Raw genomic sequence first — 23,598 nt, forward strand, 5'->3', positions numbered from 1 at the left:
TCTAACTAAAAAAAAAATTATATCTGCAAGGTGGTGTGACAGTCTGTCGCTTGTAGTCGAAACTAGTTTTTTTTAAAAATGGCGAATGCTGGAAAGAAATTTTATATGATGGTATCATTCAAGACATTTAGATCAAATTGGCGTCAGTGTGAGCCGGAAATGTTGATATGATACGGCTATTTGACGGCTTCTCTTTTTTTGCCGGCAGAAACGTTGTTGTTTTGGGCATCATGGAGACCGCTGCTCAAGATATAAATAAGTTGAATTTACGGAAGAGGAACGGCATTGCACAGTGACGATTATTTTTATCCACAATAACATGTAGATTTTAAATCGGGAGGTCTCCTCGGATGCAACAAATTGCTGGAGATCGGAGTTAGACTCTCCACCTTTTCATGTCTTAGACAGGCTGCTGAAGTGGCTGAGTGAACACAGCTACGACAACATCGGGAAGGAAATATGGACCCTCAATAGTCTGTACTTGAATCAGATGGATTATTTTGTCTAGGGCTAAATTGAATTTCAAACAAATCGAACATCTCATACCATAAAGGATTCTCTTATTGCTTCCATCAAGAAGACAAAGACCAACATGCCAAGGAACTACTTTGTTAACGCCTGCTCCTCCTTCTGGGCCTGGATCGAGTCAGTTGTTGATGCTAAAGGCAGATACATCAAATGTGCTCATTTGTATCAATAAAAAAAGGAAATTCGAGTCTCAAGTTTTTGTTGACAAGTCCAAGTTCATGAATATTGGTTTGAGTCTTTAAAGCTCTTTTGAGTACATTACAATACCATAATTATGATGTAGGGTATATATTGTTGAGAGTTTCCTTTAGTTTAGTATTAACTATATTTCGAGTTCAAGTCGAGTCGCGATTCTTTAATTTGCAATATCAAGTCGAGCGGCTAGTCTTTAGTCCAAATATAGAGCGACGTACTCGGTAGAATTTATTCTTTTGAACTTAATGTTCCTCCGTCGTTCCTAGATAAGGAAATATACATTATGTATATTGACAATTCATAGGTCAGTTGGAGTAAATACAATTTTATAGTGTTTACTCATACTTGATCAGTCCAACTCAATCTGACCAATTAAAAGAACATATAAAAAAATGTTTGGAGGAGTAAAAAACCCTGTGTGTTTATCAGACTGTTATTTTATTTGGTTTAAAAATATATTATTTAGAGTAGGAATACTCTACCAAGGCATACAGTTCATGTTAAAGGACTTTCTTCTAGCCCTATATCACATAAAATATTCAATTCGTGACATTTGCAAATTTATCGATTTTTTCCCATGTTTCTTTTTTTAAAACGATGATGGTTTATTGGTATAATATATATTGACTTTTATTTTGTACTGTAGAAAAAAGTAAAATTTCACAAAAATGAATACAGAAGGTACTTTTTGCCTAGTTTTTAATACATAAATAAAATATGTGATATATTAACAACTATATATATACGTAAACCAGTTGTTCTTTAATTTATTTTGTAGATGCATAAGAAGAAAAAAAACCTTTTTTGTAATAAACATGAAGAGATTTATAGTCATAAAAAAGATCTTCAAAAAAAAAAAAAAGTTTTTTTTTCCCCCTTTACTTCTTTTCTTAAAAACCATTCAACTGAAGAAAAGAGAAGGAAGAAATAGAGAGGGAAAAAATTGAAGCAAGAATTGGTTCTTCTAATAATATTAATAATGATAATTTATAGGTGCATAAGTTGGTCGTTACTATATTTTTTATTTCATTCCTATTATCGTTGGTTACCCTTTCCCATAATTACTAACTTAGAACAAAAGTTTTGTACATTAGCAAAATGAGCTTTACATTTGCAAAAAAAAAATATGCACTTTTCTTTTATCAGCCATTTTTGGAATTAATGCATGACCTAACATCAACAGGTGTGATACAAAAGAAACATTGCTGATTTATGCAGGGGTCACTTCCTTGACTAGTACTGCTACGTTGTCACAACAAGGCCACCCAATTCCCCATTTGAGAGTAATGATGTTCAGTAGGAATGACCAAAAACAAAAAATCATGATTGAAAAACAAAAATAATAACATTATAAATCATAGTGACATCCACATCTCTTGATAGCCTCGGCCAACTTTGCATTGTACAGGTAATACACTTTTTCAATTCATTCTCAGACGTATGATATTTGGTACAGGTCTATTGCTCGAACCTCCCCTGGAGATTAAAAACCTATAGGTTCAGATCCGGGTTGTTTGCAGAACAAAAACCTTGGCTCCAAAAATAACGAAATTTTGTGAACAAGGCGTCCTGGACTTTTTTGGCCTTGTGGGCCGGTGTTCCGTCTTGTTGCAAGGTTTAAATTCTTCCTTGGGATACTCCATCCATTCATGGAATGTAAATTTAAAGTGTAAAACAAGTAAATGGCAAAGTTGGATCACACAAGGTTGTCCAGGCCTGCCAATGCTTCTTGCGCCGTGTGGCACAGGTTATAAAGAGAGGTGGATCTCATTATGAATAATTGAATGTATGTACTTAATTGTAGCTTTCAAATAATAAAATAAATTTCTACCCCATCTATTCTTCAGTCTATAAGCCTTTAAATATTTTCATAATTGATCTGGACTAACCTGACGATATTGACCAACAAGTCTAAAAAACATTCTATGACCCATAAGCTGTGGAATCATCAATCCACTTAATTTATTATTGTGATGGAGTGAACTCTCAAATAATTAACAAATGGGCTGAAAAGTCCCATCCTTAATCAATAAAATATGTTTTTTTTAAAGTAATTATTCGCTTTATAGAGCTGGGTCCCCACAACACCTTTTAAAAGGCTTACAGTGGCTTTAAAATAATGTTTTTTTGACCCGTACAATGAGAGGTGACTTTAAAGGGAAGACAATAATATGAAAGACTCTGTCGATAATTGATGCCTCCAGATCATTAAGACATCCTCCTCCTGAAGGTCAGAACAAAACTATCGTAAGATACATGGACTTAATGGATTTCTAAACTTTATTACATTTTAAATTTTTATTATATAAAGGTAATTTCGTTCCATCTTTTAACAACTCATAAATCCTCCATCAATCTTTTATGCCATTTTTAATAACTTCAAACGACTCCAATCTTTTTTAAAGTACTTTTTGAAATGTATACAATTGTATATTTCTATGCATTTTCCAATTTAATTAAGTGAACAGAAAGTAATTACAATATCAAAAGAAAATTATCCTTGATTTTGGGAGGAGAATAGGTGGCAGGAATGTCAAACACAATTTAATTTGTGGAAATTGCATTGCAAACCCTTCATCGCAGCAACAACATTTACCTCTGAACATTTTTAGAAAATTGATTAATTTTTCGCAAAATTGATTAGGGAGTATTATTTTTTAAATAAATTATTGTCATTTTTGTATCAAAAAGTTACTATCATCAATCCTTGTGTTTACCCTGCAAATGATAATAAAATCTACAAAAAAATTCGTCACAATGAAATAATAAAAATGATTCGTCATATTTGGATAGTCATACAGAGGCTAAATTATGTGTTATTTATCAAATAAATAATCGAAACTATACTTAAATTATCCAATATATCCACTCATTATAAAATGTGATGTAAAAAATATCATTTTCCTTCTTTCCTTTTTTTTTTTTACTTTTGTTCAAAATTCTTTCGAAGTTGAGTCATCACAAATGTGTAAGCTTCATCATGTAGTACAAGATATTGAAGCCTACAATGCTTAGGCTTATTATTTTTTTTTTCTTTGGAAACCATAAAAAGATGACAAGTGAAAAATTCCTAAAAATAATCTTGCATTTAAAGAGAGTTTTAAAATAAATTGAAGTTATGTATTTTGCAAATATACATTTTCTTTATTCATTTACATCAAAAGAAAGTTAATTATGTAAAATAAAATTGAGCAAATAAAGCAAAGAGTGATTAATTATTAAGTGAGTCAGTCTTTCTCCCTTCATTACTCCTTTGCTTTCACCAAATAACGAATACCGACTTTGTTCTTCAGTCATGTTAGAAATATATTTTAAATTTTGATAAATGAGAAAGTCATATTAAAAAAAAAATATGGTTGTATGTACGTATAACGACAAAAACAATCATAATTAATGATGATAATTATGGCTGAAAGTAAATGGTTGATCCCAGTAGAAGGTTTCTTGACTTTATGACTAAAGATCTGTTTAAAAATATATGCTCATTACTTTCATCTTATTTAATTATGATAGCATTTAATGTATGAAGTATTTGGGTTTTTATTTTTTGCTTTTTTTTAGTTGGATCATTATCATATTGCTTCATACTTTTAAAGATATTTCACAACTACAAGCAAGTCAATATAACTAATTGTAAACCATTTCTGAAAAGACTGCTTTATTAAGTGAAGTGATCTATTTTATGTATTTACATTAATGTTGAGTCGGCCATCATTCATTCGGGACATCACAGTCCTTGGGAGTGGTCCTTATTTTTTATTAATCCTTCTTTAAAGACCGAAAAGTCTGTTAGAACTTGATTGCATGGGACCGAACTGGACTGAGATCATCCGTATGTCACTTATTTACATTCAGGGATGAATTACCTTGAATTGAAATCTATGGATACATATTAGTGATGCTCTGATAACACAAGGGTCAGGTCAGGTGTTGTATTTTTAACCCGTAATATAAAAAATAACCAGTGCGTTAATTACTAAGTAGCTACGCATTTTCTGCACTTTGTATTTCGTATATCTTACAAATTAAATATCCCCTTCCAAGAGTCTTAAGTTTTAAACAAGGAGCTACAAACTAAACCCATCATCAGGTTTCTATGCCAAACATTGAATAATACACGTATTATTTTTCGATATGAAATTTTTTAACCTTTAGTTTGATGGAATGACCTTTTTTGGAACGTATGGGCTTAAAGTTATGTGCCTATTTAAATCGTGAAAAAGAGTAGATTTTCATACAACACCCGACTTTGTCAAATATATTAAAACCAGGGCGCGAAAGACACATTAGCCTGTGGCTAGTAAAAAATAGTCGGGATATTGCAAGGTGGCTTGTATCTAGCTCATTTAGTACCAATAGTGGTAATTCACCTCAGTATTCAAACTAGTTTCAACAATAGATATCTCCATGATTATTTTTTGTTTTAGTAACGACGCTCATGATGATTTAACTATTATCGTATTTTATTCTTCCTTAGGCATAAAGTAATTTGACACTGATATTTGTACCCTTATTCGTAGGATTTAATTAAAAAATGGAGCCCCTAAAAGGGTAAAGGAACACATTCAATTTTAAACTATAGAAAGATATAATAATTTATTAATTAACAAAATTATTTCAACAAAATTAATATGAACGGATGTGTATCTGAGCTCGCTAAATCATACATGTAGCTACCCTTAGCGGCAATGATGGCTTTCAGGCGGCAGAATACCTTCAGCAGATGTAGACCTCCGTCATAGAGTACCAGTGCTGGCTGACAGTGGTTTTGAGGGTGGCAGTGTTTGGATGAGGGGCACTTCAGGCCTTCTTCCCCTCGACATACATCCCAAAGGTGTAGTTGGGAGTGATGACATCAAGGCTCTAGGGAACAAAAATGTCATAAAAGAGTTCAAAAGAACTCAAAAGGGTCATTTAGAAAAGTTTTGTAACGGAGAAGATGGGGTTCTTTCATAACTGGAGTAAAAAGTAGCGTATCCGCCCTCACAAAGCTCTTTCCATCCACTTTTTTTTATGGCTCTGCGGAAAGTCTGTTGTCAAACTCCAAAATCTCCTACAGGGGTTTTTATTCATAATAGTTATTTTTATTTTATTCGCTTTATGAAGAAGAGGCCTCATAACAATTTTCAATCCATTTCTTACCTTGAATGGTATTTTTCCCCATCAAGAAGCAGTGTCACATTAGGACAAGAAAGCGTTTTTGATTCAGTGTTTTAGAAATAACAAACGTAACGTCGAACTTAAACAATAATTCACAAACCAAAGAAGATATTGTCATAAAATATTGGGAGCACTGTTTTGAAAGTTGATATTAATTGAAAATGTTATCATTTCTTTTCAAATAGCGCCATCTATGTGAAAAGCCATGCAATTTCCAGCCCATCTGTTATTTCATTAATTCATTCTTGAAATTGAAATAACCCGGTTTTTTGTAATTTTTTTAAGATAAATCCAAAAATAAAATATTTTGAAAAAAATTGGAAAAATTATTATTTATTTTTCAAAAAATTTCAAATATTAATTTTGTTTAAGAATTTTCAAAAATCCACAGGTTGTTCACAAAAAATTAATTTTTCGGAAATGAATTTAAAAAATTCACTGCTATTCACAAAAAAATAAAATTTTTGAAAAATAAAATTGAAAAATTGAATAAAATATTAAATTTTGTGGTAAGAAGCAAAAATTCCTTTTGGGCGGGGCGAGCTAAACCCCTCCAGCCTGCACCCTGTGGACGCACCTGAATTATATTTGATTAATCAAAATAATCCTGCTACCTCGAATAGATCAAATTTTTTCAATCTTCAATGACATGTTCATATGCTTATATATAACATATAAAAAAATGAAAAAAAGAAAAACAATTTAATCATGGTTAAAGAATCTTTTACTTCCTCCTCCTTTTCTTCTTTTGGCTTATTTTTTAATAGACCGAAAACTGCGTCATTCTACCACTAACTACACATAAAGATTTCCTACCAAAGAATACTGAGTGGTCCATTAAAATCTAAACACTTTGAAATTTAAACTTCAACAAGATATAATTTATTAATTAACTATAGAATTTAAACAAAATTAATACTACAAATAGATGTGTGTTAGCTCTCTTAATCATTAATTTAGCCACCCTTAGCGGCAATGATGGTTTCTAGGCGGCATTGGAAGCTCTGGAACCACTGCAGGTGTAGGCCTCTGTAATTGTGGTCCCAGTGCTGGATGACAGTGGCTTTGAGGCCCTTGGTGTTTGGATTATGGACACTGCGGACTAAAAGATGTTGTTGAAGGGGTTGGCATCATGGCTGAGGGGTGGGGGTTCAAGAGTGCCAAAAAAGTAATTATCAAAATAATTATTGAAAAGAGCCTTGCAATGGAAGAGATGGGTTTATTTCATTGCTAGCGTCAAAATTGGCCTCTCCAATTTTACTCAATTTTTTTATACCTCTCTAGATAGTCTGGTGTGAAACGCCAAGATATCTTGCATTGGGGGCCCTCAAAGACTTAAGGGCATTGGCCTGGGACATTTTCTTTAACTTATGTGGATTCAGTTGGGCCTTATTGACAGAGACCTTCTTCCTCTCCAACGTTTCGGACCGGATGACGACGCAGACGGTGATCCTGAAGACAAATGGTAATTCGTCGATCACGTTCAAATGTAGTTTTCTAGAATTATACGTAAGCTAGAGAGCTCAAGTTCCTTTCTATTGGTAACTTATTGCCTATACTTTAATATATCGAAATAGGAATTAATTTAAATAACTCAACCTTTATCAATGATTGAATTAGTAAGTGTTCAGATTTCAAAAGACCACCCGGTGTTTGAATGTCTGTTTTATTTTTATTTCTCCCTCTTGAAATAAAAATGTTAAATGAAGATTTTCCTCCTTCCCTCACCACTCATCTCCTCATTCATAAAATGAAGGAAAATATTTGATGTCACTCTATACTAAAATCCTCCCTCCTTACACACCATAAGGGCTTTTAACTCAATACATACATGTGTACTTATTTAGAATGGAACGATGGATGAATTATGGAAATTGTTCCTGTCAATACATATTATGTACTGTACGTACATTCACAACAAATTACATTTTTTTTCGTGTATTGTAGAGAGTGGGGTCTAATGGGCGTATTTTTGCATTAAAGGCTTGTCACGAAATATTACGTGAACTTTTAAATCTTTATGTAAGGCATAAATGTCTTAGATATCAATTTTAGATAGACAGATTAATTTGTAATTGAAAAAAGTGTGTAAAATTTTAATTAAAGAATCAAACGGATGTATTTGACTTTTTCGTGCAAAATCAAAAAAAAAATCAGACAAAATTCATAGCTTATCTTTATTTATAGACTTTAACCTATATCTTGAAATCAAAGTTAATAATGTTAATTCAGTCCAAATTATCTATTTATATATATATATATTTTTTTTTTTTTTTTTTTGGGGGGCTTTTAGAACTTTTTGAAAATTTATATCAAAAATGGACATTTCTTGAAAAAAATTCCAAAATCATTAGGTATTCATTTAAAATTTCAAAACTTAATTTTTTTTGAAAAATTCTGTGGAGAATATTTAATTTTTTGGAAAAAATTTTTATATATTAATTTGATTCACAAAAATAATCCAAAATATATTGTTATTTATAAAAGGTAAATTTGGATAAACTAATTATTTTGATAAAAAAATTCCAAAAAACACAGACAGATACTCACAAAAAATTCAAAAATTAAATTTTTTTCTCTGCTGTATTATTACCTAAATGACGGTTGTTTTTTTAAAAAAAAATCTTTCAACAACTTGTACACTTATTTTCGCAATTTTTTCATCCTGATCTAAAAAAAAATCTATTAAATAGCAAAAATTTCCTACATTACGAGGGGAGCTACAGCCTTGCAGCCTATCCCCTGTCGAAACCCCTGAAAAATTGTCAAATTTAATCATAATCGGAACTTTTTTAACATTTCTTTCCCAACCTTTTTATTTGAAAGCTTGTATGTTAAGTAATAACCATAAGTTTTAAGTTTAGGTATCAAATCAAATACTTACAGGACGCTCTGTCTCTACTCCCTATGCAAATTATATTATATGAATATATTAGTATAGTATGAAAGAACTCATCAACTCTACAAAAAAGAATGTTTAGCACAACATATAGTTTTTCACAATTTATTATCTTATTTAAAAAAAACATATGAGAGGTTTATACAACACTATAGGGTGATTCAGAATAATTACATACGCGTTATGTGAAATCAGCCGTGTTAGAAACCGAGTTATGTGGGGACCTTCTGTAGCATGAAGAATTTCCCGGGTGAAATTTTTCCTCGATGAAAAAAATCGGAATCCGATGAAACAATTAAACCCCGTGAGGAAGAGGGTTTGTATTGAGTAAACTGAGGAAGGAGATTAGAAAGAGTGAAGGACTTGAAATATTTTTTTATTCACATGACATATTATTGACATATATTTCATTTGACTTATATTACCCCCGTTTGACCTCATGTTTAAAAAAATGATTTTTTGAGTAAATCAAATTAAGATAAGAAAAAATATTCTCATTGCGTTTGACACTTTATGATTTAATACAGCGAATGAATGATAAAATGTTATACATATTCTTTTTTCTTTGAGTTTTAGGATATTTAATTTGGGGGCTTTTGTACGTGAATATTTTTTGAAGCATATATTGCCCACAAAAACATAAAATCAGTTGTATATACCTGATCAAACTTACACAGTTTGACACCCCATTCAAAGGGCTACATTTAAAAATTTTGAGGAATATTTTATAATTTTTGAAACGGACACTAAAATAGACCCATTTGACCCCGGCCTACCCAATATAATATAGTTGAACCATCATGTTACAATTATGTTATCTACATTTATAGAGCTCATGACTCTCTTATTTAAAACTTTTATTACTACACATCATATAAAAACATTCAATCAGTACGGAGACATATAAAATGATGATTAGTTAAACCAGTGAGTATCAAAAATGTCTTGGAGAAAATCTGGAAATCGTACTTATTAGGGGTTCTCATTCCCTAGGAGACAAATATTGAAATTACAGAATCCTGAAAAATATCGTGATTCCGTTAGTAAAAAATAGATTATGTGAAAATACAGAATTTCCTTTTATTTTTTAAAAACAAATAATACACTTTAAGTCAGTCCTACTTATACACTCTAAATTCTCATAATACTTATACTTATCACTAATTGTTGACGGGTTGGTTTTTTAGAGTTCATAGACTCAGATTTTTTTATTTCTGTAATCCAATCTAACCCGCTAAAAAATATATCAAATAGTTATTGATGAACAAACTAATTTTTATTAATTATACATGTATAACTAAATAAAACTTATATTATGAAATATCTAAATGAAGTATTTACTGGGAGTTTCTTATAGGCGTAGTCCCACTAAAAGTACTCGGAATCCAGATAGAAAACAAAATTACTCACATAAATTTAGTATATGTAGCAGATAATATTTTGGATTACCCTTATTTTTGATCAAATACTTGTTCGATTGTCCAACTTTTTATAAAAACAACTTATATATAATTTTAATGACCAACAATTAATTAATACTATCAATTCATTTTGATGTGTTATATTTACGTGGTTATTATGTATTTATGATCATAGAACTGTCGGCATTTGACTTTATAATATGTAACATAATAACTATATTTTAGTAGCGTACATTAAAATAGCCAAAAAATACGTTATTAAAATCAATAGAATAATCAATACTATAATTATTCTCTTACTATTAATCCTTGATTTCATTTTTTGGTAGGAAGTTGTATAATTTGCTTATACTTGTGTACAACTTGTATACAACATGTATCTGTCAATAGTATTAACCATAACCTATTGATACATAATTGACTATTTGTTACACTTTGACAAACGTATTAAAGTAGAAAACTAAAAAAACAAAGAAACAGTGCCAAATGAGTCAACAATATGGGGTTAAAAATGAGACAACCGACATAACTACACATGTATGAGAAGAGATAGAAATAAGTTATTAATTTTGAACATCATTTCATTAACAAATAGTTTATAAATACATTAGGACTGGTTTTTTTTTTTTTTTTTTTTTTTTTTTTTTTTTTTTTTGAATTTCGAAGATGGGTAGTTTGGAAAAGTCAGGATATGGTATAAAAATAACCTATGCAAAATTGTATTGCCCTTCTAGATCATCTTTAGGGGAAACTTGAAAGGAGACAAAAGTTATTTATTTTTATCATTAAGATTAAAATACAGCGTTAATCAGTAGTTTGCATTTATTAATTATGGTAGATATTATTCTAACCTATCAAAATTATGAATTTGCAGCCAAGAAATTTTGAAATTTTGATCTTTATGTTCAAAAATTGTATAAAAAATGATGCATGCTATACGCAGATCATCAAATTTTGTAACTTTTTTCACTATTTTTGTTCCGTAGGACAATTTTAGAAGAAGAAAAAAATCTTGTGAAATACTTTCTTATAAACTTAAACAAACGTCAATCAAAGTTATTTTAAGCTAAATAACTAAAAGAATGTAAGTGTTTGTATGAACTAAGTAAAGAGTTTTTTCCTTTTTTCTTAATTTCATAGAAATTTGCAACCTAAAGATGATCTTGTAGTACAATTCAATTTTGCAGAGGTAATTTTAATACAATATGATAACTTTTCCGCACAAGCCGTAAAGGAACTTTGAAAAAGGTTAAAAATCAAACCCCTCTAATATACATATACATATAGTTATGTATAATCCCAAAGCATTATCAAATCCCTTGTAGAAATACCTTGTTTGACTTACTCTACATAAATGAATGACGTATATGTTCTTATATCTAAAAGGAATGTATGTATAATATTTTTCAAAAAGTAATGCAGTCACAATAATAAGAAAAATATTCAACCTAATAATATGTACTACTAACTTACTGATAATGCATGGATGATAAGAAACAAATCCTTCAGGTAAAACGAAAAACGAAAGAAGAAAAAAAAACATGAGGCGGGGAGGTAGGAAAGGCATTTTTTAATCAAACAATGCATGACTTTATTATACTAGTAAGAATATGAATAATTTATCTGATCTTAAAGGAAGGTAGTTAAAAGGTTGAAACAGAGCGAGAGAATTAATTAATAGAGAGTACTAAGAACCTTGAGGTTGACGTACTCTTCTACATTTCTACCTATGCATGCTTCAAAATCACACTAGGATCATCAACAGGCATCACCATGACTGGAAGGATGATGATGACATTGTCATATATACGATAGATCATATCCAAATATTATGTTTCATTAATAAATGTTAAAGGCTCTCAAAAGCTCTAATGAGTTGTTAAATATTAAGAAATATGGAAATAAAATGTCTATTGCCTACAAAATAAATAATAAAAAACACTTATTGCCACTGCATTAATTATAATTAGTGTAGGGGTTCGGTCTGAAAATCAAAGACCGGTCTTATACTTATATGAGTTTGGTCTTGATGGGTATAATTCTATAGATGAATTGTTGAGGACGTCTGTTGTGGTTCAAAATTGTGAACTTCAGAACAATAACGTCAATTGAAGCTGAAAGTGTTGTATAAATAACGAGCGGTTAAAAAACTTTTGCTTTGATAAATGTTCAAGGAGAAACACGGTCGTTTATGTAAAGTTTCAGCTGAACACGTTCGTACACTGGAATGGATGAACTGTTAGCAGCTTTCAAAAAGAAGGATGGTTTTATGTATTGACGTTTTAGCGGGAATCACACTGATTTCTTCCCCTGTATCAACAAGGAAATTTTTTAGAATTGTTATCGTAAATCGTAGGCAAGCAGGAAGGAGTGAATCTTTGACAGCCAGTTTCCGCTATTTTTGACTGTCTTGGGAGTTTCCAGTACAGGGAGGCCTTCATCTCCTGACGCTATGAAAGATATAATTTTTAGTAGAGTGAATTTTGGAGGAGTAGGAGATCGTTTCAGATATTTATAATTCTACGGATGAATGGTTTACGACGTCAGTTCTTTTTCAAAATTGTGAACTTTGGAACAATAACGTCAATTGTAGTTGAAAGTGTTGTATAAATAATATTCTTAAGATAAGATAAGGGAATTGGCTCATAGATTGTCACAAAAAATTGGTCCACTATTCGAAAAAGATTAAACTTTGGTGAACGGTTCTGCGGTTTGAACCGAAATAGTTTCGATGCTTTAGTCACTCCCCAAAGATAAAAAAAATAAGAAAATACGGAAATAAGAACGGAAGGAAGATACTACCAAGTTAAAAAAAAAAAGAAATTGGTTTTGAGCAGTTCTGGAATAAAGTTTAACAAAAATATAATTAATTACCTGTTTAAAAAAAATATTCTTTAGAAATTTTGTTCTATAATTTAAATTTTGGTGCTGAGTTTGATGGGTCTAAAACGAATCTGTATCGGTTGAAAATTTCGTCTCCGATCGATTATAAACACTACCAATTTGTTCACATTTAATGTGGTTTATATATTTATTAAATTATATTTTATATATAACTAATTATTTGTAGTAAATTGCATACATTTAGTCTGAGTACACAAATTTAATCTAGTAGACCAAGAACTGACTCTAAATGTAACAAGGCTTGAGAGCCAGTGAAATAATGTTTTAACAAAATCTTTGATAAAAAAAAAGTTACTCTTTAAAGTAGAGATTTATACTTAATTATAGAATTTTATATTCTTCCAAGTTCCTTGGCTTTATGTATACTCCAAGATTCTTATGATTATCATTTTACATATATACATAATAAATATCCAAAACGGAAGTTAAATGTATGTTATGACTTATTTCCGGTGATTTCCTTCCCCCCCCTCAAATTTTCCAAAAAAAAGTATATACATATAACAGCGACGTTTGTAAGTAGAGAAAAAAATATTTATTAAGACCATTTTCTCTATCATGTCTATATGAAATAAATTAAACATTAGTTAGTCAAAAATTATCCTTTTTAATTGTTATTCAATCCTAATTTAAATGTGCATTATATTTCATAAACAAAAAATTTTACATTGCATTCTATTCTTAGCTGTCGATGATTCTGCTTCTTTTATCCTAAAGAGGGGTTTGAGCGTTAATTGGTTGAATTTGAATGAGTTCTTGTAAGCTTTGTGTAATTCCAAACCTTATTGACTGAGCACTAAGTCCATAGTTTGGAGAAATTGTCTAAATACCAGCTGGTTTCGGGCCATTTTATGTTTCTATGTTGATGAAAGATTGACAAATACAACTAAAGTCACAACGTGATCAATGTTCGTAGATTACACAAGAGAAAAATAAAACCAAGAGCCAAAAAATTTCTGCTTGCTATACATCAGTCTTCATTACAATCCCTTTCTCTATTATATAACTTAATATACAGGGTTTATCTTGTGTGGTAGTACACATTATATTTATATCAATTTTGCAAGAGTAAAATTAAAACAAGAGGTGTTGTGAGGAGAAAATAATGCTTGGCACAACTTTCATTCAATATGTGAGCCCTCAGCTCCAATAATTGCCCTAATACGAGGCTTAAATCTCTTTCAGGCCTTGACTATGTAGTCATACTCAAGCTTGGTCCACTCCGTCTTCATGGAAGCCTCTAGAGAGTTTACACTCCTGTGAGAAGTAGCACAAACCCTCTCCTCCAAACGCACTTAGATAGAGTAGTCCAGTGGGTGTACGTCTAGAGAGGAGTGTAGCCACTTATGGAGGGACAAAAAGCCAGGAAAATTGTTTCTCACTTTCTTATCTAGAAGTTCGATTTGAGCATCTGTATTGAGCTGCTCCATAATAAAAGGGGAGGGTAGACTTCGACTGTGCTGGCCACAACACCCCCAGACCATGGTAGCGGTGAATATGTCCCTGGCACAATAAACAGTTAGACAACTCCATCCAATGGTCGAGCTCCTTGGATATGACCATGAGGGACATACTGCGTGAGAGATACTTCAAAATATCACACGTTTGATACTCGAGTTTATTCTTTCTCGTTTGTTTGGCTTTTAATTGAGTTAAACCCTTACATAATGAATATTGAGGCACAAAACCCTTCTGCCATCGAGTTTGAAGACAATCGACGAATACACTCTCAATTTATTAAAATTTTACACCCTAAAAGAACTGGTTTGCTTTTAATTTTAATTAAGCCCTACAATTTAATTTTTGAAAAAAATAGGCGACAGTTTTAGTACACTTTTATGGAAAATGGGACCAATTATACTTAACCTTCAAGTACTAAGAAACTTCCAATTCTGAACACCTTAAAATTTTTAATAGAGGTGACTTGTCTTCGCCATCAGAAAGTTTATATTATATGTGAAGGATTTTTATGTGAAATTATCGATATTTTCCGAAAATTAATTTTGGAATGCAATTCATCTTTATTGCTTCTTGATGCTGGTTTTGAGCTCCTGCATGTTTCTGTGTGATGTCCTCCGAATCTAGCTCTCTAAGATGCTCCAATCACTGAAGTCGAGGGGATTGAAATCAGGACTGGAAGAGAGCGAGAAGTTCTTATCCAAGAAGTCAGAAAAGTGATCCTAGCAGAAGTTCAGTGTCTTCAAGGCTGTATGGCTGGGGGCACACGTCTTGGTTCCACACATAGTTGTTCCCCGGATAGTTAGTTTTCAGCCAGGGGAAGATTTTTAACTCCGGACTTCATAGTGGGCATCAGCCCGGATTTTCTCATTGGGCTTGAAAAAGAAGGGATCAATTTTCTTCACATCAGACGTCACGATTCCCAAGCACTTTGTTTAGGACAGATATTTTGTCCTGAATGTGCCTTAGACTTCCTCAGGTGATGCTGCTATAAATATTTTCTTTTTTGCGGTTCTGTGAAGATCTTCTCGACGGATGACTCTTCAAGTAATTAAGGATTTTTTTGCATCTCCCAAGGCTGAAGGCCATCATCCCGTCGGTCAAAAGATGTCTTGTAGTCCTGATAAAGCTTTTAAGGCCAAAGCCATCATGAACTGCCTCCTAATATCGATGTCGTCCAGGTTGAACTCGACAGCCTAGCAGCGCATTGATGCTGTTAGATCTTCCTTGATCTTGGCTTCCAGGGATTTCAGAAATATTTCATCTCTTTTCAAGCAATTTCCTCCAATTCCTGCATTTCTTTTGACTCCTTTCCCATTTTCTTTACCCACCCTCCGGACTGTCCTCACGGTCACGCCGACAATGTCTGAAATTATTTTTGGATCAACACCTGCATTGAGAATATCCGAAACCCTTTGCCTTTTTGCTTCCTATTCACTCATTTTATGTCCAATTTTGATCATATTAAAACAATGCGTAAGAAAAACAACACATGTATGGAAACATAGCTAGAGATGTCACCTTAGACCTGAATTAGCACAAAAAAAATATTGAAGTGGAAAATTTCGCTGTCGCACTCTGTACAAATTTGGTCTTAGTTACCGTTACAAAGCAATTATCATCGCTGGGTTAATTCTCTCTGTTTTATTTATGATAAATTTCGTTTTAGGAAAAAGGAGGTGGTGTTTGGCAGTGTAGTAAACGAAAGAACTTTAAAAAAAGGTTCTACTCCTGATCAAAGAAAAATTTCAATATTCTATGGTGCATTGTAAATAATTAATTAGTTTATAAAGTATATGTATAATTTTAATTAATAATATATTTTCGATTAATTTTATTTACAATAGTTGTAAATATATATTTGATGTGTGTTAATTTGGTACAAATCCTTTTCGACCTTATTATAATTAATCTCATTTCCCCCAAAAGTTTTCAAAGTATCCAATTTTTCAAATAAATTTATTTAGTGTGTGTAGTCATGTTTTGTTATGATGACTAATGTATTTCTTTGTTTGTTTTTTTGTTAGTTCATCCCTTGTTAATGTGTCACAGGTCAATGGCATACTTAGGTAAGTACCATCACTTCAGAAATAATCTTATGCTACGACGCATCTTTTCTTTAAAACCGGTGAACCATAAATAAACATTTGTAAGTTAATCTAATCATTTTTTTAGTGCTTTAGGAATCCAGGAGACGCTTTTATAAAATAGCTATAAAAATATGAATTCATAAAACGTTTTATAAGAAAAATCAATTAATTTTTTGTTAATGAAGAGTTATTCCATGGAATAGGTATTTTGTGGATTTACAAATAATACAGGGAAACACTCATTTTGCAAAAATGAATTCAAACCAATAACGGAATTTATCTTTGAGCGCGTAATCCAAAACTGATCTCAATTTCTTTCAGTCATCTAAACTCTGAAATATCGATAATTATAATAATTATGGACTATTATCGTTCAGAGTCAAAATGTTTTGATTGATTCTGTATCTTGTCCTGAACTTTATATATTTTTAGTTTTAGGGTGAAAAATGATGAAAAACCCTTATAACTTATTCATAATACAAAGTGATGAGGAATATCATAGCACCTATTATAGAGAAATATTCAATGTATAATTTTTTTTAAAAGATGTATTTAAAAATATACATCTCCAAAGATTTTTGGTCCTCTTTGTATCTTTTTAGTGATCCCATTTTGAAATTTTACAATTATATACTTATGGATCACTTTATTATTTCGATCCTGGTTATCTCATTCACAAGGAAGAAGTCCACTCTACTCCCTTATGAAAGCATGACGTACTCAAATTGGCATGGAAAAAATATTATGATAATGTTGATTATTTGCTAGTACACAAGGGATATTTTGGAGCAAAAATCCTTGGAGATGCATCTTATTTATATAAATATTTTTTTAAATTATCCTTGAATATTTTTGTCTAATATAAGCTATGATATTTTTCATCACTATGTATTATGAATAACTTATAGGGGTATAAAGAAGAATGTGGGTTTTCATCCTTTTTCAGCCTAAAACTGGAAATATAGCAGGTTCAGAACAAGATACAGAATCAATAAAAACACTTTGTTGTCATATAAATACTTTTACATCATCTTTAATAAGCCTAATTTTAATTTGGGAATTTTTTAAGGGTAAAAAATTAATCTGAACGATAACAGTCCCAAATTACTATATATATATTTCAGTATTTAGATGACTGCTCATACATAAATTCGATTATTTTCTTAAATTCATTTGTACAAAATTTTACCCCCTGATTATTCCCCTCTGTGTCATCAACTTGTTTTTGTTGAACTTTCTATGGCTATAGTTGTATGTTGCAGCAAAAAATGAAACCTACTCAATACTCATAGCTTCCCTTATTGTTACTAGAACTTTAATAATCACTTTTAATCATCTACACTTTAACATTAGAGCGGTTTGTTTTTCAATTTTTATTTTTTTTTGAAATTCGATTACGTTTAGTGTCAAAAAGTTGTCATCTGGTATAAAAATGACCTATGCAAAATTGTATTGTCCTACAAGGTCATCTTTAGGTCGCACATCTCGAATAAATTATGAAAAAAAGTAAAAAGTCTTTACTTAGTGAATACAAATACTGATATTTTTATTATTTCGCATAAAATAAATTTGATAGACATTTATTTAGCCTATAAAAAGTTTTAGGCAAGATTTTTTTGCTAAAATTGTCCTATGGAACAAAAAGAGTTGGAAAAGTTAGAAAAATTTGATGATCTTTATCATTTTTTTGTACAATTTCCAAAAATAAAGATTAAATTTTTTTATTTTTTTTATTTTTTGTCTGTATACCAAAAAAATTTCCTACTTTATAATTTGAATTGATGTCTACCACAATTAATAAATGCAAAATAATGATAAATGGTGTATTATAATCTTAATTGACGAAATAAAGAACTTTTGTCACCTTTCAAACTTTGAACTATATGTGCAAACTAAAAATGATCTTGAGCGACGATTCAAATTTGGGCAGGTTAGTTTCTTACCCATGACAACTTTCAACACAAGACATAATCGAAATTTAAAAAAACTGAAAAAAAACCCATTCTGTTCTACATATTTATGTATTTATGAATGAATAATATATTATTTCAAATGGAGAGCCCCCTTTCACCCCCCCCTCTCCACACATATATTCATATGCCGATGCTTTGTGTGCAGAAAATAAAATGATAAAAGAAACCATTTTAAACTTTTTTTGGTTCATTAAACTATTTAACTTTATTATTATTTTAGTTTGGCAAATTTTATATTTATTTATTGTGCTAGACTCCAGAAGCATATACTTATTATTTTGAGGATAATAACATTATGATAATCATATTTACTCCACATGCATAATTAATTTCATATAAATTATGAGAATTTAACTAATCAATGTCTTTGTACTTACATATTTCATTTTAATTCAGTTATTACCGTAGTATGACTCTGATTGGGTTGTTGACTGCGTATCTGAGCAATACTTTAGGTTACTGCTGTCATGATATCAATATTTTTGCAACGGCTTCAATAACAAAAAAGTGTTGGTATCGGTATTTAGTTTATTTTCTATACTTTTAGACTAAAACAGCCCACTTATTTTTTGTTAGGAATGGGTGGGAGGGGCTATTTGATGACGTTATAAAAACAGTTTTTTATTCGTACTAAATTTTATAAATGACAATTTTGTAGCCCAACTTTTTTGGGGTCGCTTCATCCTTGGAAGAAACTGTTCAAATATAAATTTAGTAAGGTATCATTTTGAATATTTCAATTCTCCCGAACCTACTATTACCTGGAATACCAAATAACACTTATTTACAATTACTAATCATCAGAAATTACAATTTTCGATGCTAACAGACTAAAGTAACTGTGATGAATAATTTCAGTAGTCCATTATCGATGAAGATGGTAATAATCTATCAAACAATAATTTATCATAAGGAGGTCTTCTGCTCTGATATTAATTTGAGTTTGAATAAAACCAACAAAAATCTTTAAGGTCTGTAGACAGTTGACACTAGTACATCTTTTAGGCATAATATGGCGACAAATACCGTAGTTCTCAAAGTCCGTCTTGATCTTTAGGCCAATTTTTGAAGGTCTTAGTCTTGTTTTGGTCACATTGTAGACCTAAGCTAAAACTAATAGAACTAGAATGGTCAATCGGTATCCATTATCCATTTGTTCCAAATTTATGGTTGATGATTTATTTTATCGTTTTGGTTTGCCTTTCTACTCCATTTTATAACATTCACCTTAATAATATAAGGAATAAATGGGTTTTTATTGGATCGGATTGATATAGTAAATATTTAATTCTAGAAAATCGGTAAAATCACAGGCAAGATAGGAATAAAGGTAAATAAAATATTTCATTGCATCCCCTTTTCTTACATAATATATACGTTTTAACATGTAATGTTTTTGATCGTAGTATATAACATGAAATTGCAAGACTATGAGGCCCACCAAACTGACAACATCGTGTCAAGGGACACTTTTATAAAAAGGTTACATACACATTAAAACTAAGTATCAATTTTTTAAGGATTTACATTGATATATGTAATTCATTATACGTTTGAGAGAATGTGCTCCAAAGACACTTTTTGATGGCAATCCATATTGGCATTAAAACGAGAAATATGCCCTTTTGGAAGCAGGGTTTGACTTCTAATCTTTTCTTGCCCGTGTTTATTTAAATTATACCAACTATGTATGTAGTTAAACATACAAAAAGATAAATCTCAAAACAAGAGCAATTTAATCAAAGTAGTTTCGGTCTGCAGAGAAAAAAAGTATAAACAAAGTTTATATCAAACTATCTATGGATATATAACAACTACATACACATATCCATACTTTTTAAATATAATGTGTCTCCTGAGTCATTTTTTAAAGAGAAGTATAAAGAGGGGGGGGAATTATTGCTAGCCCGATGTTGGTATAGTTCAAAGATCGATTCTTTTTTTTTTTAAACTCCTTCTTGACATATATAATGAATGGTTTTTTAATCAACTAACAATATTAAATTTCGTTAAATTTGTGTCTATAGCATAAATTATATTTGTTTGTCACTTAAAAGATAGAAATGTGCTAAATGTTACGTGATATTCCGAATTATGAAAGGCTTTTTATTATTTTGTTTTAAAAAAAATCCTATTATCCAAATACATGGTCATGAAAGCGCTATATTGCAAATTTTTTTGAGACCAAAAGTCTATTTTCATTCTGTATATTTGGATACAAATCCTACATTAATAGGTAATTTATTTTCTGTTCCTTATTTTTTCAAATGGATGGAACATCGAACACTGGTATTAGAGCAAGAAACATTCAGCTTTTTGACAATATATGTACATGTTCTAAGTACATTTTTATTTAAGGAACAAGTTTTTTTAGATTATCTACAAGCAATTTTTAGGACAATGATGTTGTTTGCAATCAAAGGTATGACTGTAAGTAAAATCTACTGAATACGGCAATGTGATTTGACAAATATAAAATTAATTTCCCCGTATATGGTTAAAGCTCTTTTTTAGATACGAATAGAACAATTAATTTTAACTAACAGAATAAAAGGAATAAAAACAGGAGTCTAAAGTATGGATTAAGTAACAAATGAAATACTTTTCCGTTAACAAAACCTCTCTACATTGATTAATTATTTGATTAAAGACTTCATTACACATTTTTGCAAGCATATACTGTATTACGTGAGTATCTTAGAATAACATGGAATAATACAAAATGTGTAGCTATTAGTTCAGTGCTCAATTCGGCCTTATCCTCTCCTAATACATGGACACATAATATGACTATAATAAAGTAGAATGTAGGTGTCTCGTTGTGTACAAGATATGAACATATTTTTTGAAGAAGAAGAGATTGGAAATTGCCTTAGAAGGAAGGGAGTAAAAAAATGTGCTGACTCAGAAGAATTTTTCACTTTTTGTGAACTTGTAAATTGACGTTCAAGAAGGAAAAAAGTAGGTTTAAAAAAAGATTTTTCTAATAGGTACATATGTCAAAAATAAGAAAAAAGTCAAAGACTATGTATATGTATATGTAACTTTTCTAACACCCTCTCTTCCAAGGATGATTGGATATGAATGATCCACAAAAAGAGTACTAAAATAATAATGACATTTTTTTTTCTCTATCCAAGGTCTGTTGTACAACATCCTTTTGGCGGAAGAAATGATATTATTTTTTTACTAATATATTATAAATGACCTTACCCTGGATCATTTGGAACATCTTCTGTAACCTGCTGCGGCTGTGTTATTGGTTGTTGTTGAGGTTGTGTTAAGGCTACGATGGACTCCATAACGGATTGGGTAAATGTTTATGATTGATTGATATATTTATGAACGATTCACTATGTGTGGATTGATTGTGTCGTCGAAGAGGTGGATAGCTATTTAGAGAATGGTTGAAGAAATCAACGGGGGACTAGAAGAAGGAGACCGTTTCCACCAGGAGCATGATTGCCGCCCGTGAAGTTAAGTGTTTGTGCTAGTACTTAAAGTATACTAAAGACGAATACTTTTTACTAATTATTGTTTTAAATTGTATTTCACTAGAGAAGAAACAACTAAAAAAACCGTAACAAAAATAATAAGAAAAATAAAAATAACAAAAAATTTCTACACACTAAAGAATAAATAATGAATGACACGACGTCCGACCTAGAACGACTCTAGTTTCTGACTAAAAAAGAATATTATAAGAATATAGAGAAAAGAAGAATTTTTAAAAATGTATATACATATATATATATACCAATTTACGTTCTGTTCTTTTTCTAATGTGGGACCTCTACTTAAGAGAGACTCTATGGTAGAAGTCCTCTCCTTTCATTTCTTCTCTCTCTCTTCTTCTTCTTCTTCTCCTCATAAGATTTATACAACTATAAATAAAACAACAAAAAACATAATTTGTCAGTTGAGAATATAAAAAAAAATTTATAAATTTAAATGAAATGTAGGGAGAAAACGGAAGGGCAAAACTCTCTTTTTCTATCCTCCCTCCTTGTATCCATACACCGGGTGTGTAATTAAAATTTGGATACTTATAAAAGAGTGGAATAAGATTTTAAAAAATGAGAGGAAGTAATAATTTATCCCATCAGTTGACAACCCCATTTCCCCCAAAAAACAATCAATCAAAAAATGGTCTGACAAAGGGGAAAAAGAATCCAAATTTCTGTTGTACTTCGTACTGTACTGCAAAGATCTAAAACTTGAATTAGGCAATTAGGCAAAAAAATTACAGAGTCAAAAAGGCCATTAATGAGGGTATTGGGACAAACTTCAACAAGAGTGTGCACCGGGACACACATTAAAGTTTACACGTACTTTTTTGGAGACCAACGTTACATTCTGAGAGGGGAAAAAATCGGCCGTCATACTCGCCAGATGCCAAACTCTTGACATTTTCTACTAGCCACATGTCGAGGCCAGAGTCTGCTGGGCAAAGACGCCGAATCTCGAAGAACTCAAGAAAACAGATTGATGAACATTGCAAATCTATGAGCCACAATTACACCAGAGCATCAAGGGCATTATCACAGTCGATGGAGGATTAGAGCTTCAAAATAGCAGGAGATTTTTGAATATTTGTACAAAGTTTAGTTGATGTAGCTCTTCTTATAACACAAATTAAACTATGTAAACTCCAGATTCAAAATGTCTAGTTTTCAATTATGCACCCGATATATTTAGGTATATATATATATATAGAGGCATAAGGGTGCATTCTGGCACGGGATCTCTTTTAAAAAGAAGACAAAAAATACACACAGTAGAGAGTTCTCTACTTTCGGTGGTCTTTTTAGAGTGTAGTATGTAGTATATCTATAGTAAAGCACACAGAGTAAAGTTACTGAAGAGCCCTCTCCCCCCTTACTATAAGGATGGATGATGCTTTTCCCTTCATCCCCCTTCTTTTCTCTTCCCCCTCTTCTTAGCAGACGGGTTGTCCCTTCGATATCTTC

At 31.1% G+C, this 23,598-nt stretch overlaps 1 protein-coding gene across 2 annotated transcripts in view; it reads right to left on the bottom strand.

The window, feature by feature from the left end:
* The window catches only part of Rbp6 (RNA-binding protein 6), a 135,165-nt gene extending 112,767 nt beyond the window's left edge, over positions 1-22,398 (bottom strand). For both annotated transcript variants that reach the window (XM_040723270.2, XM_040723269.2), the window contains exon 1: positions 21,842-22,398. In XM_040723270.2, coding sequence (XP_040579204.1) covers positions 21,842-21,930 — 89 coding nt within the window. In that variant the 5' untranslated portion in view covers positions 21,931-22,398. The remainder of the gene's footprint in view (positions 1-21,841) is intronic.
* Positions 22,399-23,598: the final 1,200 nt, after the last annotated feature.

The sequence above is a fragment of the Lepeophtheirus salmonis genome, chromosome 13 (genome assembly GCF_016086655.4).
Source record: "Lepeophtheirus salmonis chromosome 13, UVic_Lsal_1.4, whole genome shotgun sequence".
Classification (NCBI taxonomy): Eukaryota; Metazoa; Arthropoda; class Copepoda; order Siphonostomatoida; family Caligidae; genus Lepeophtheirus; species Lepeophtheirus salmonis.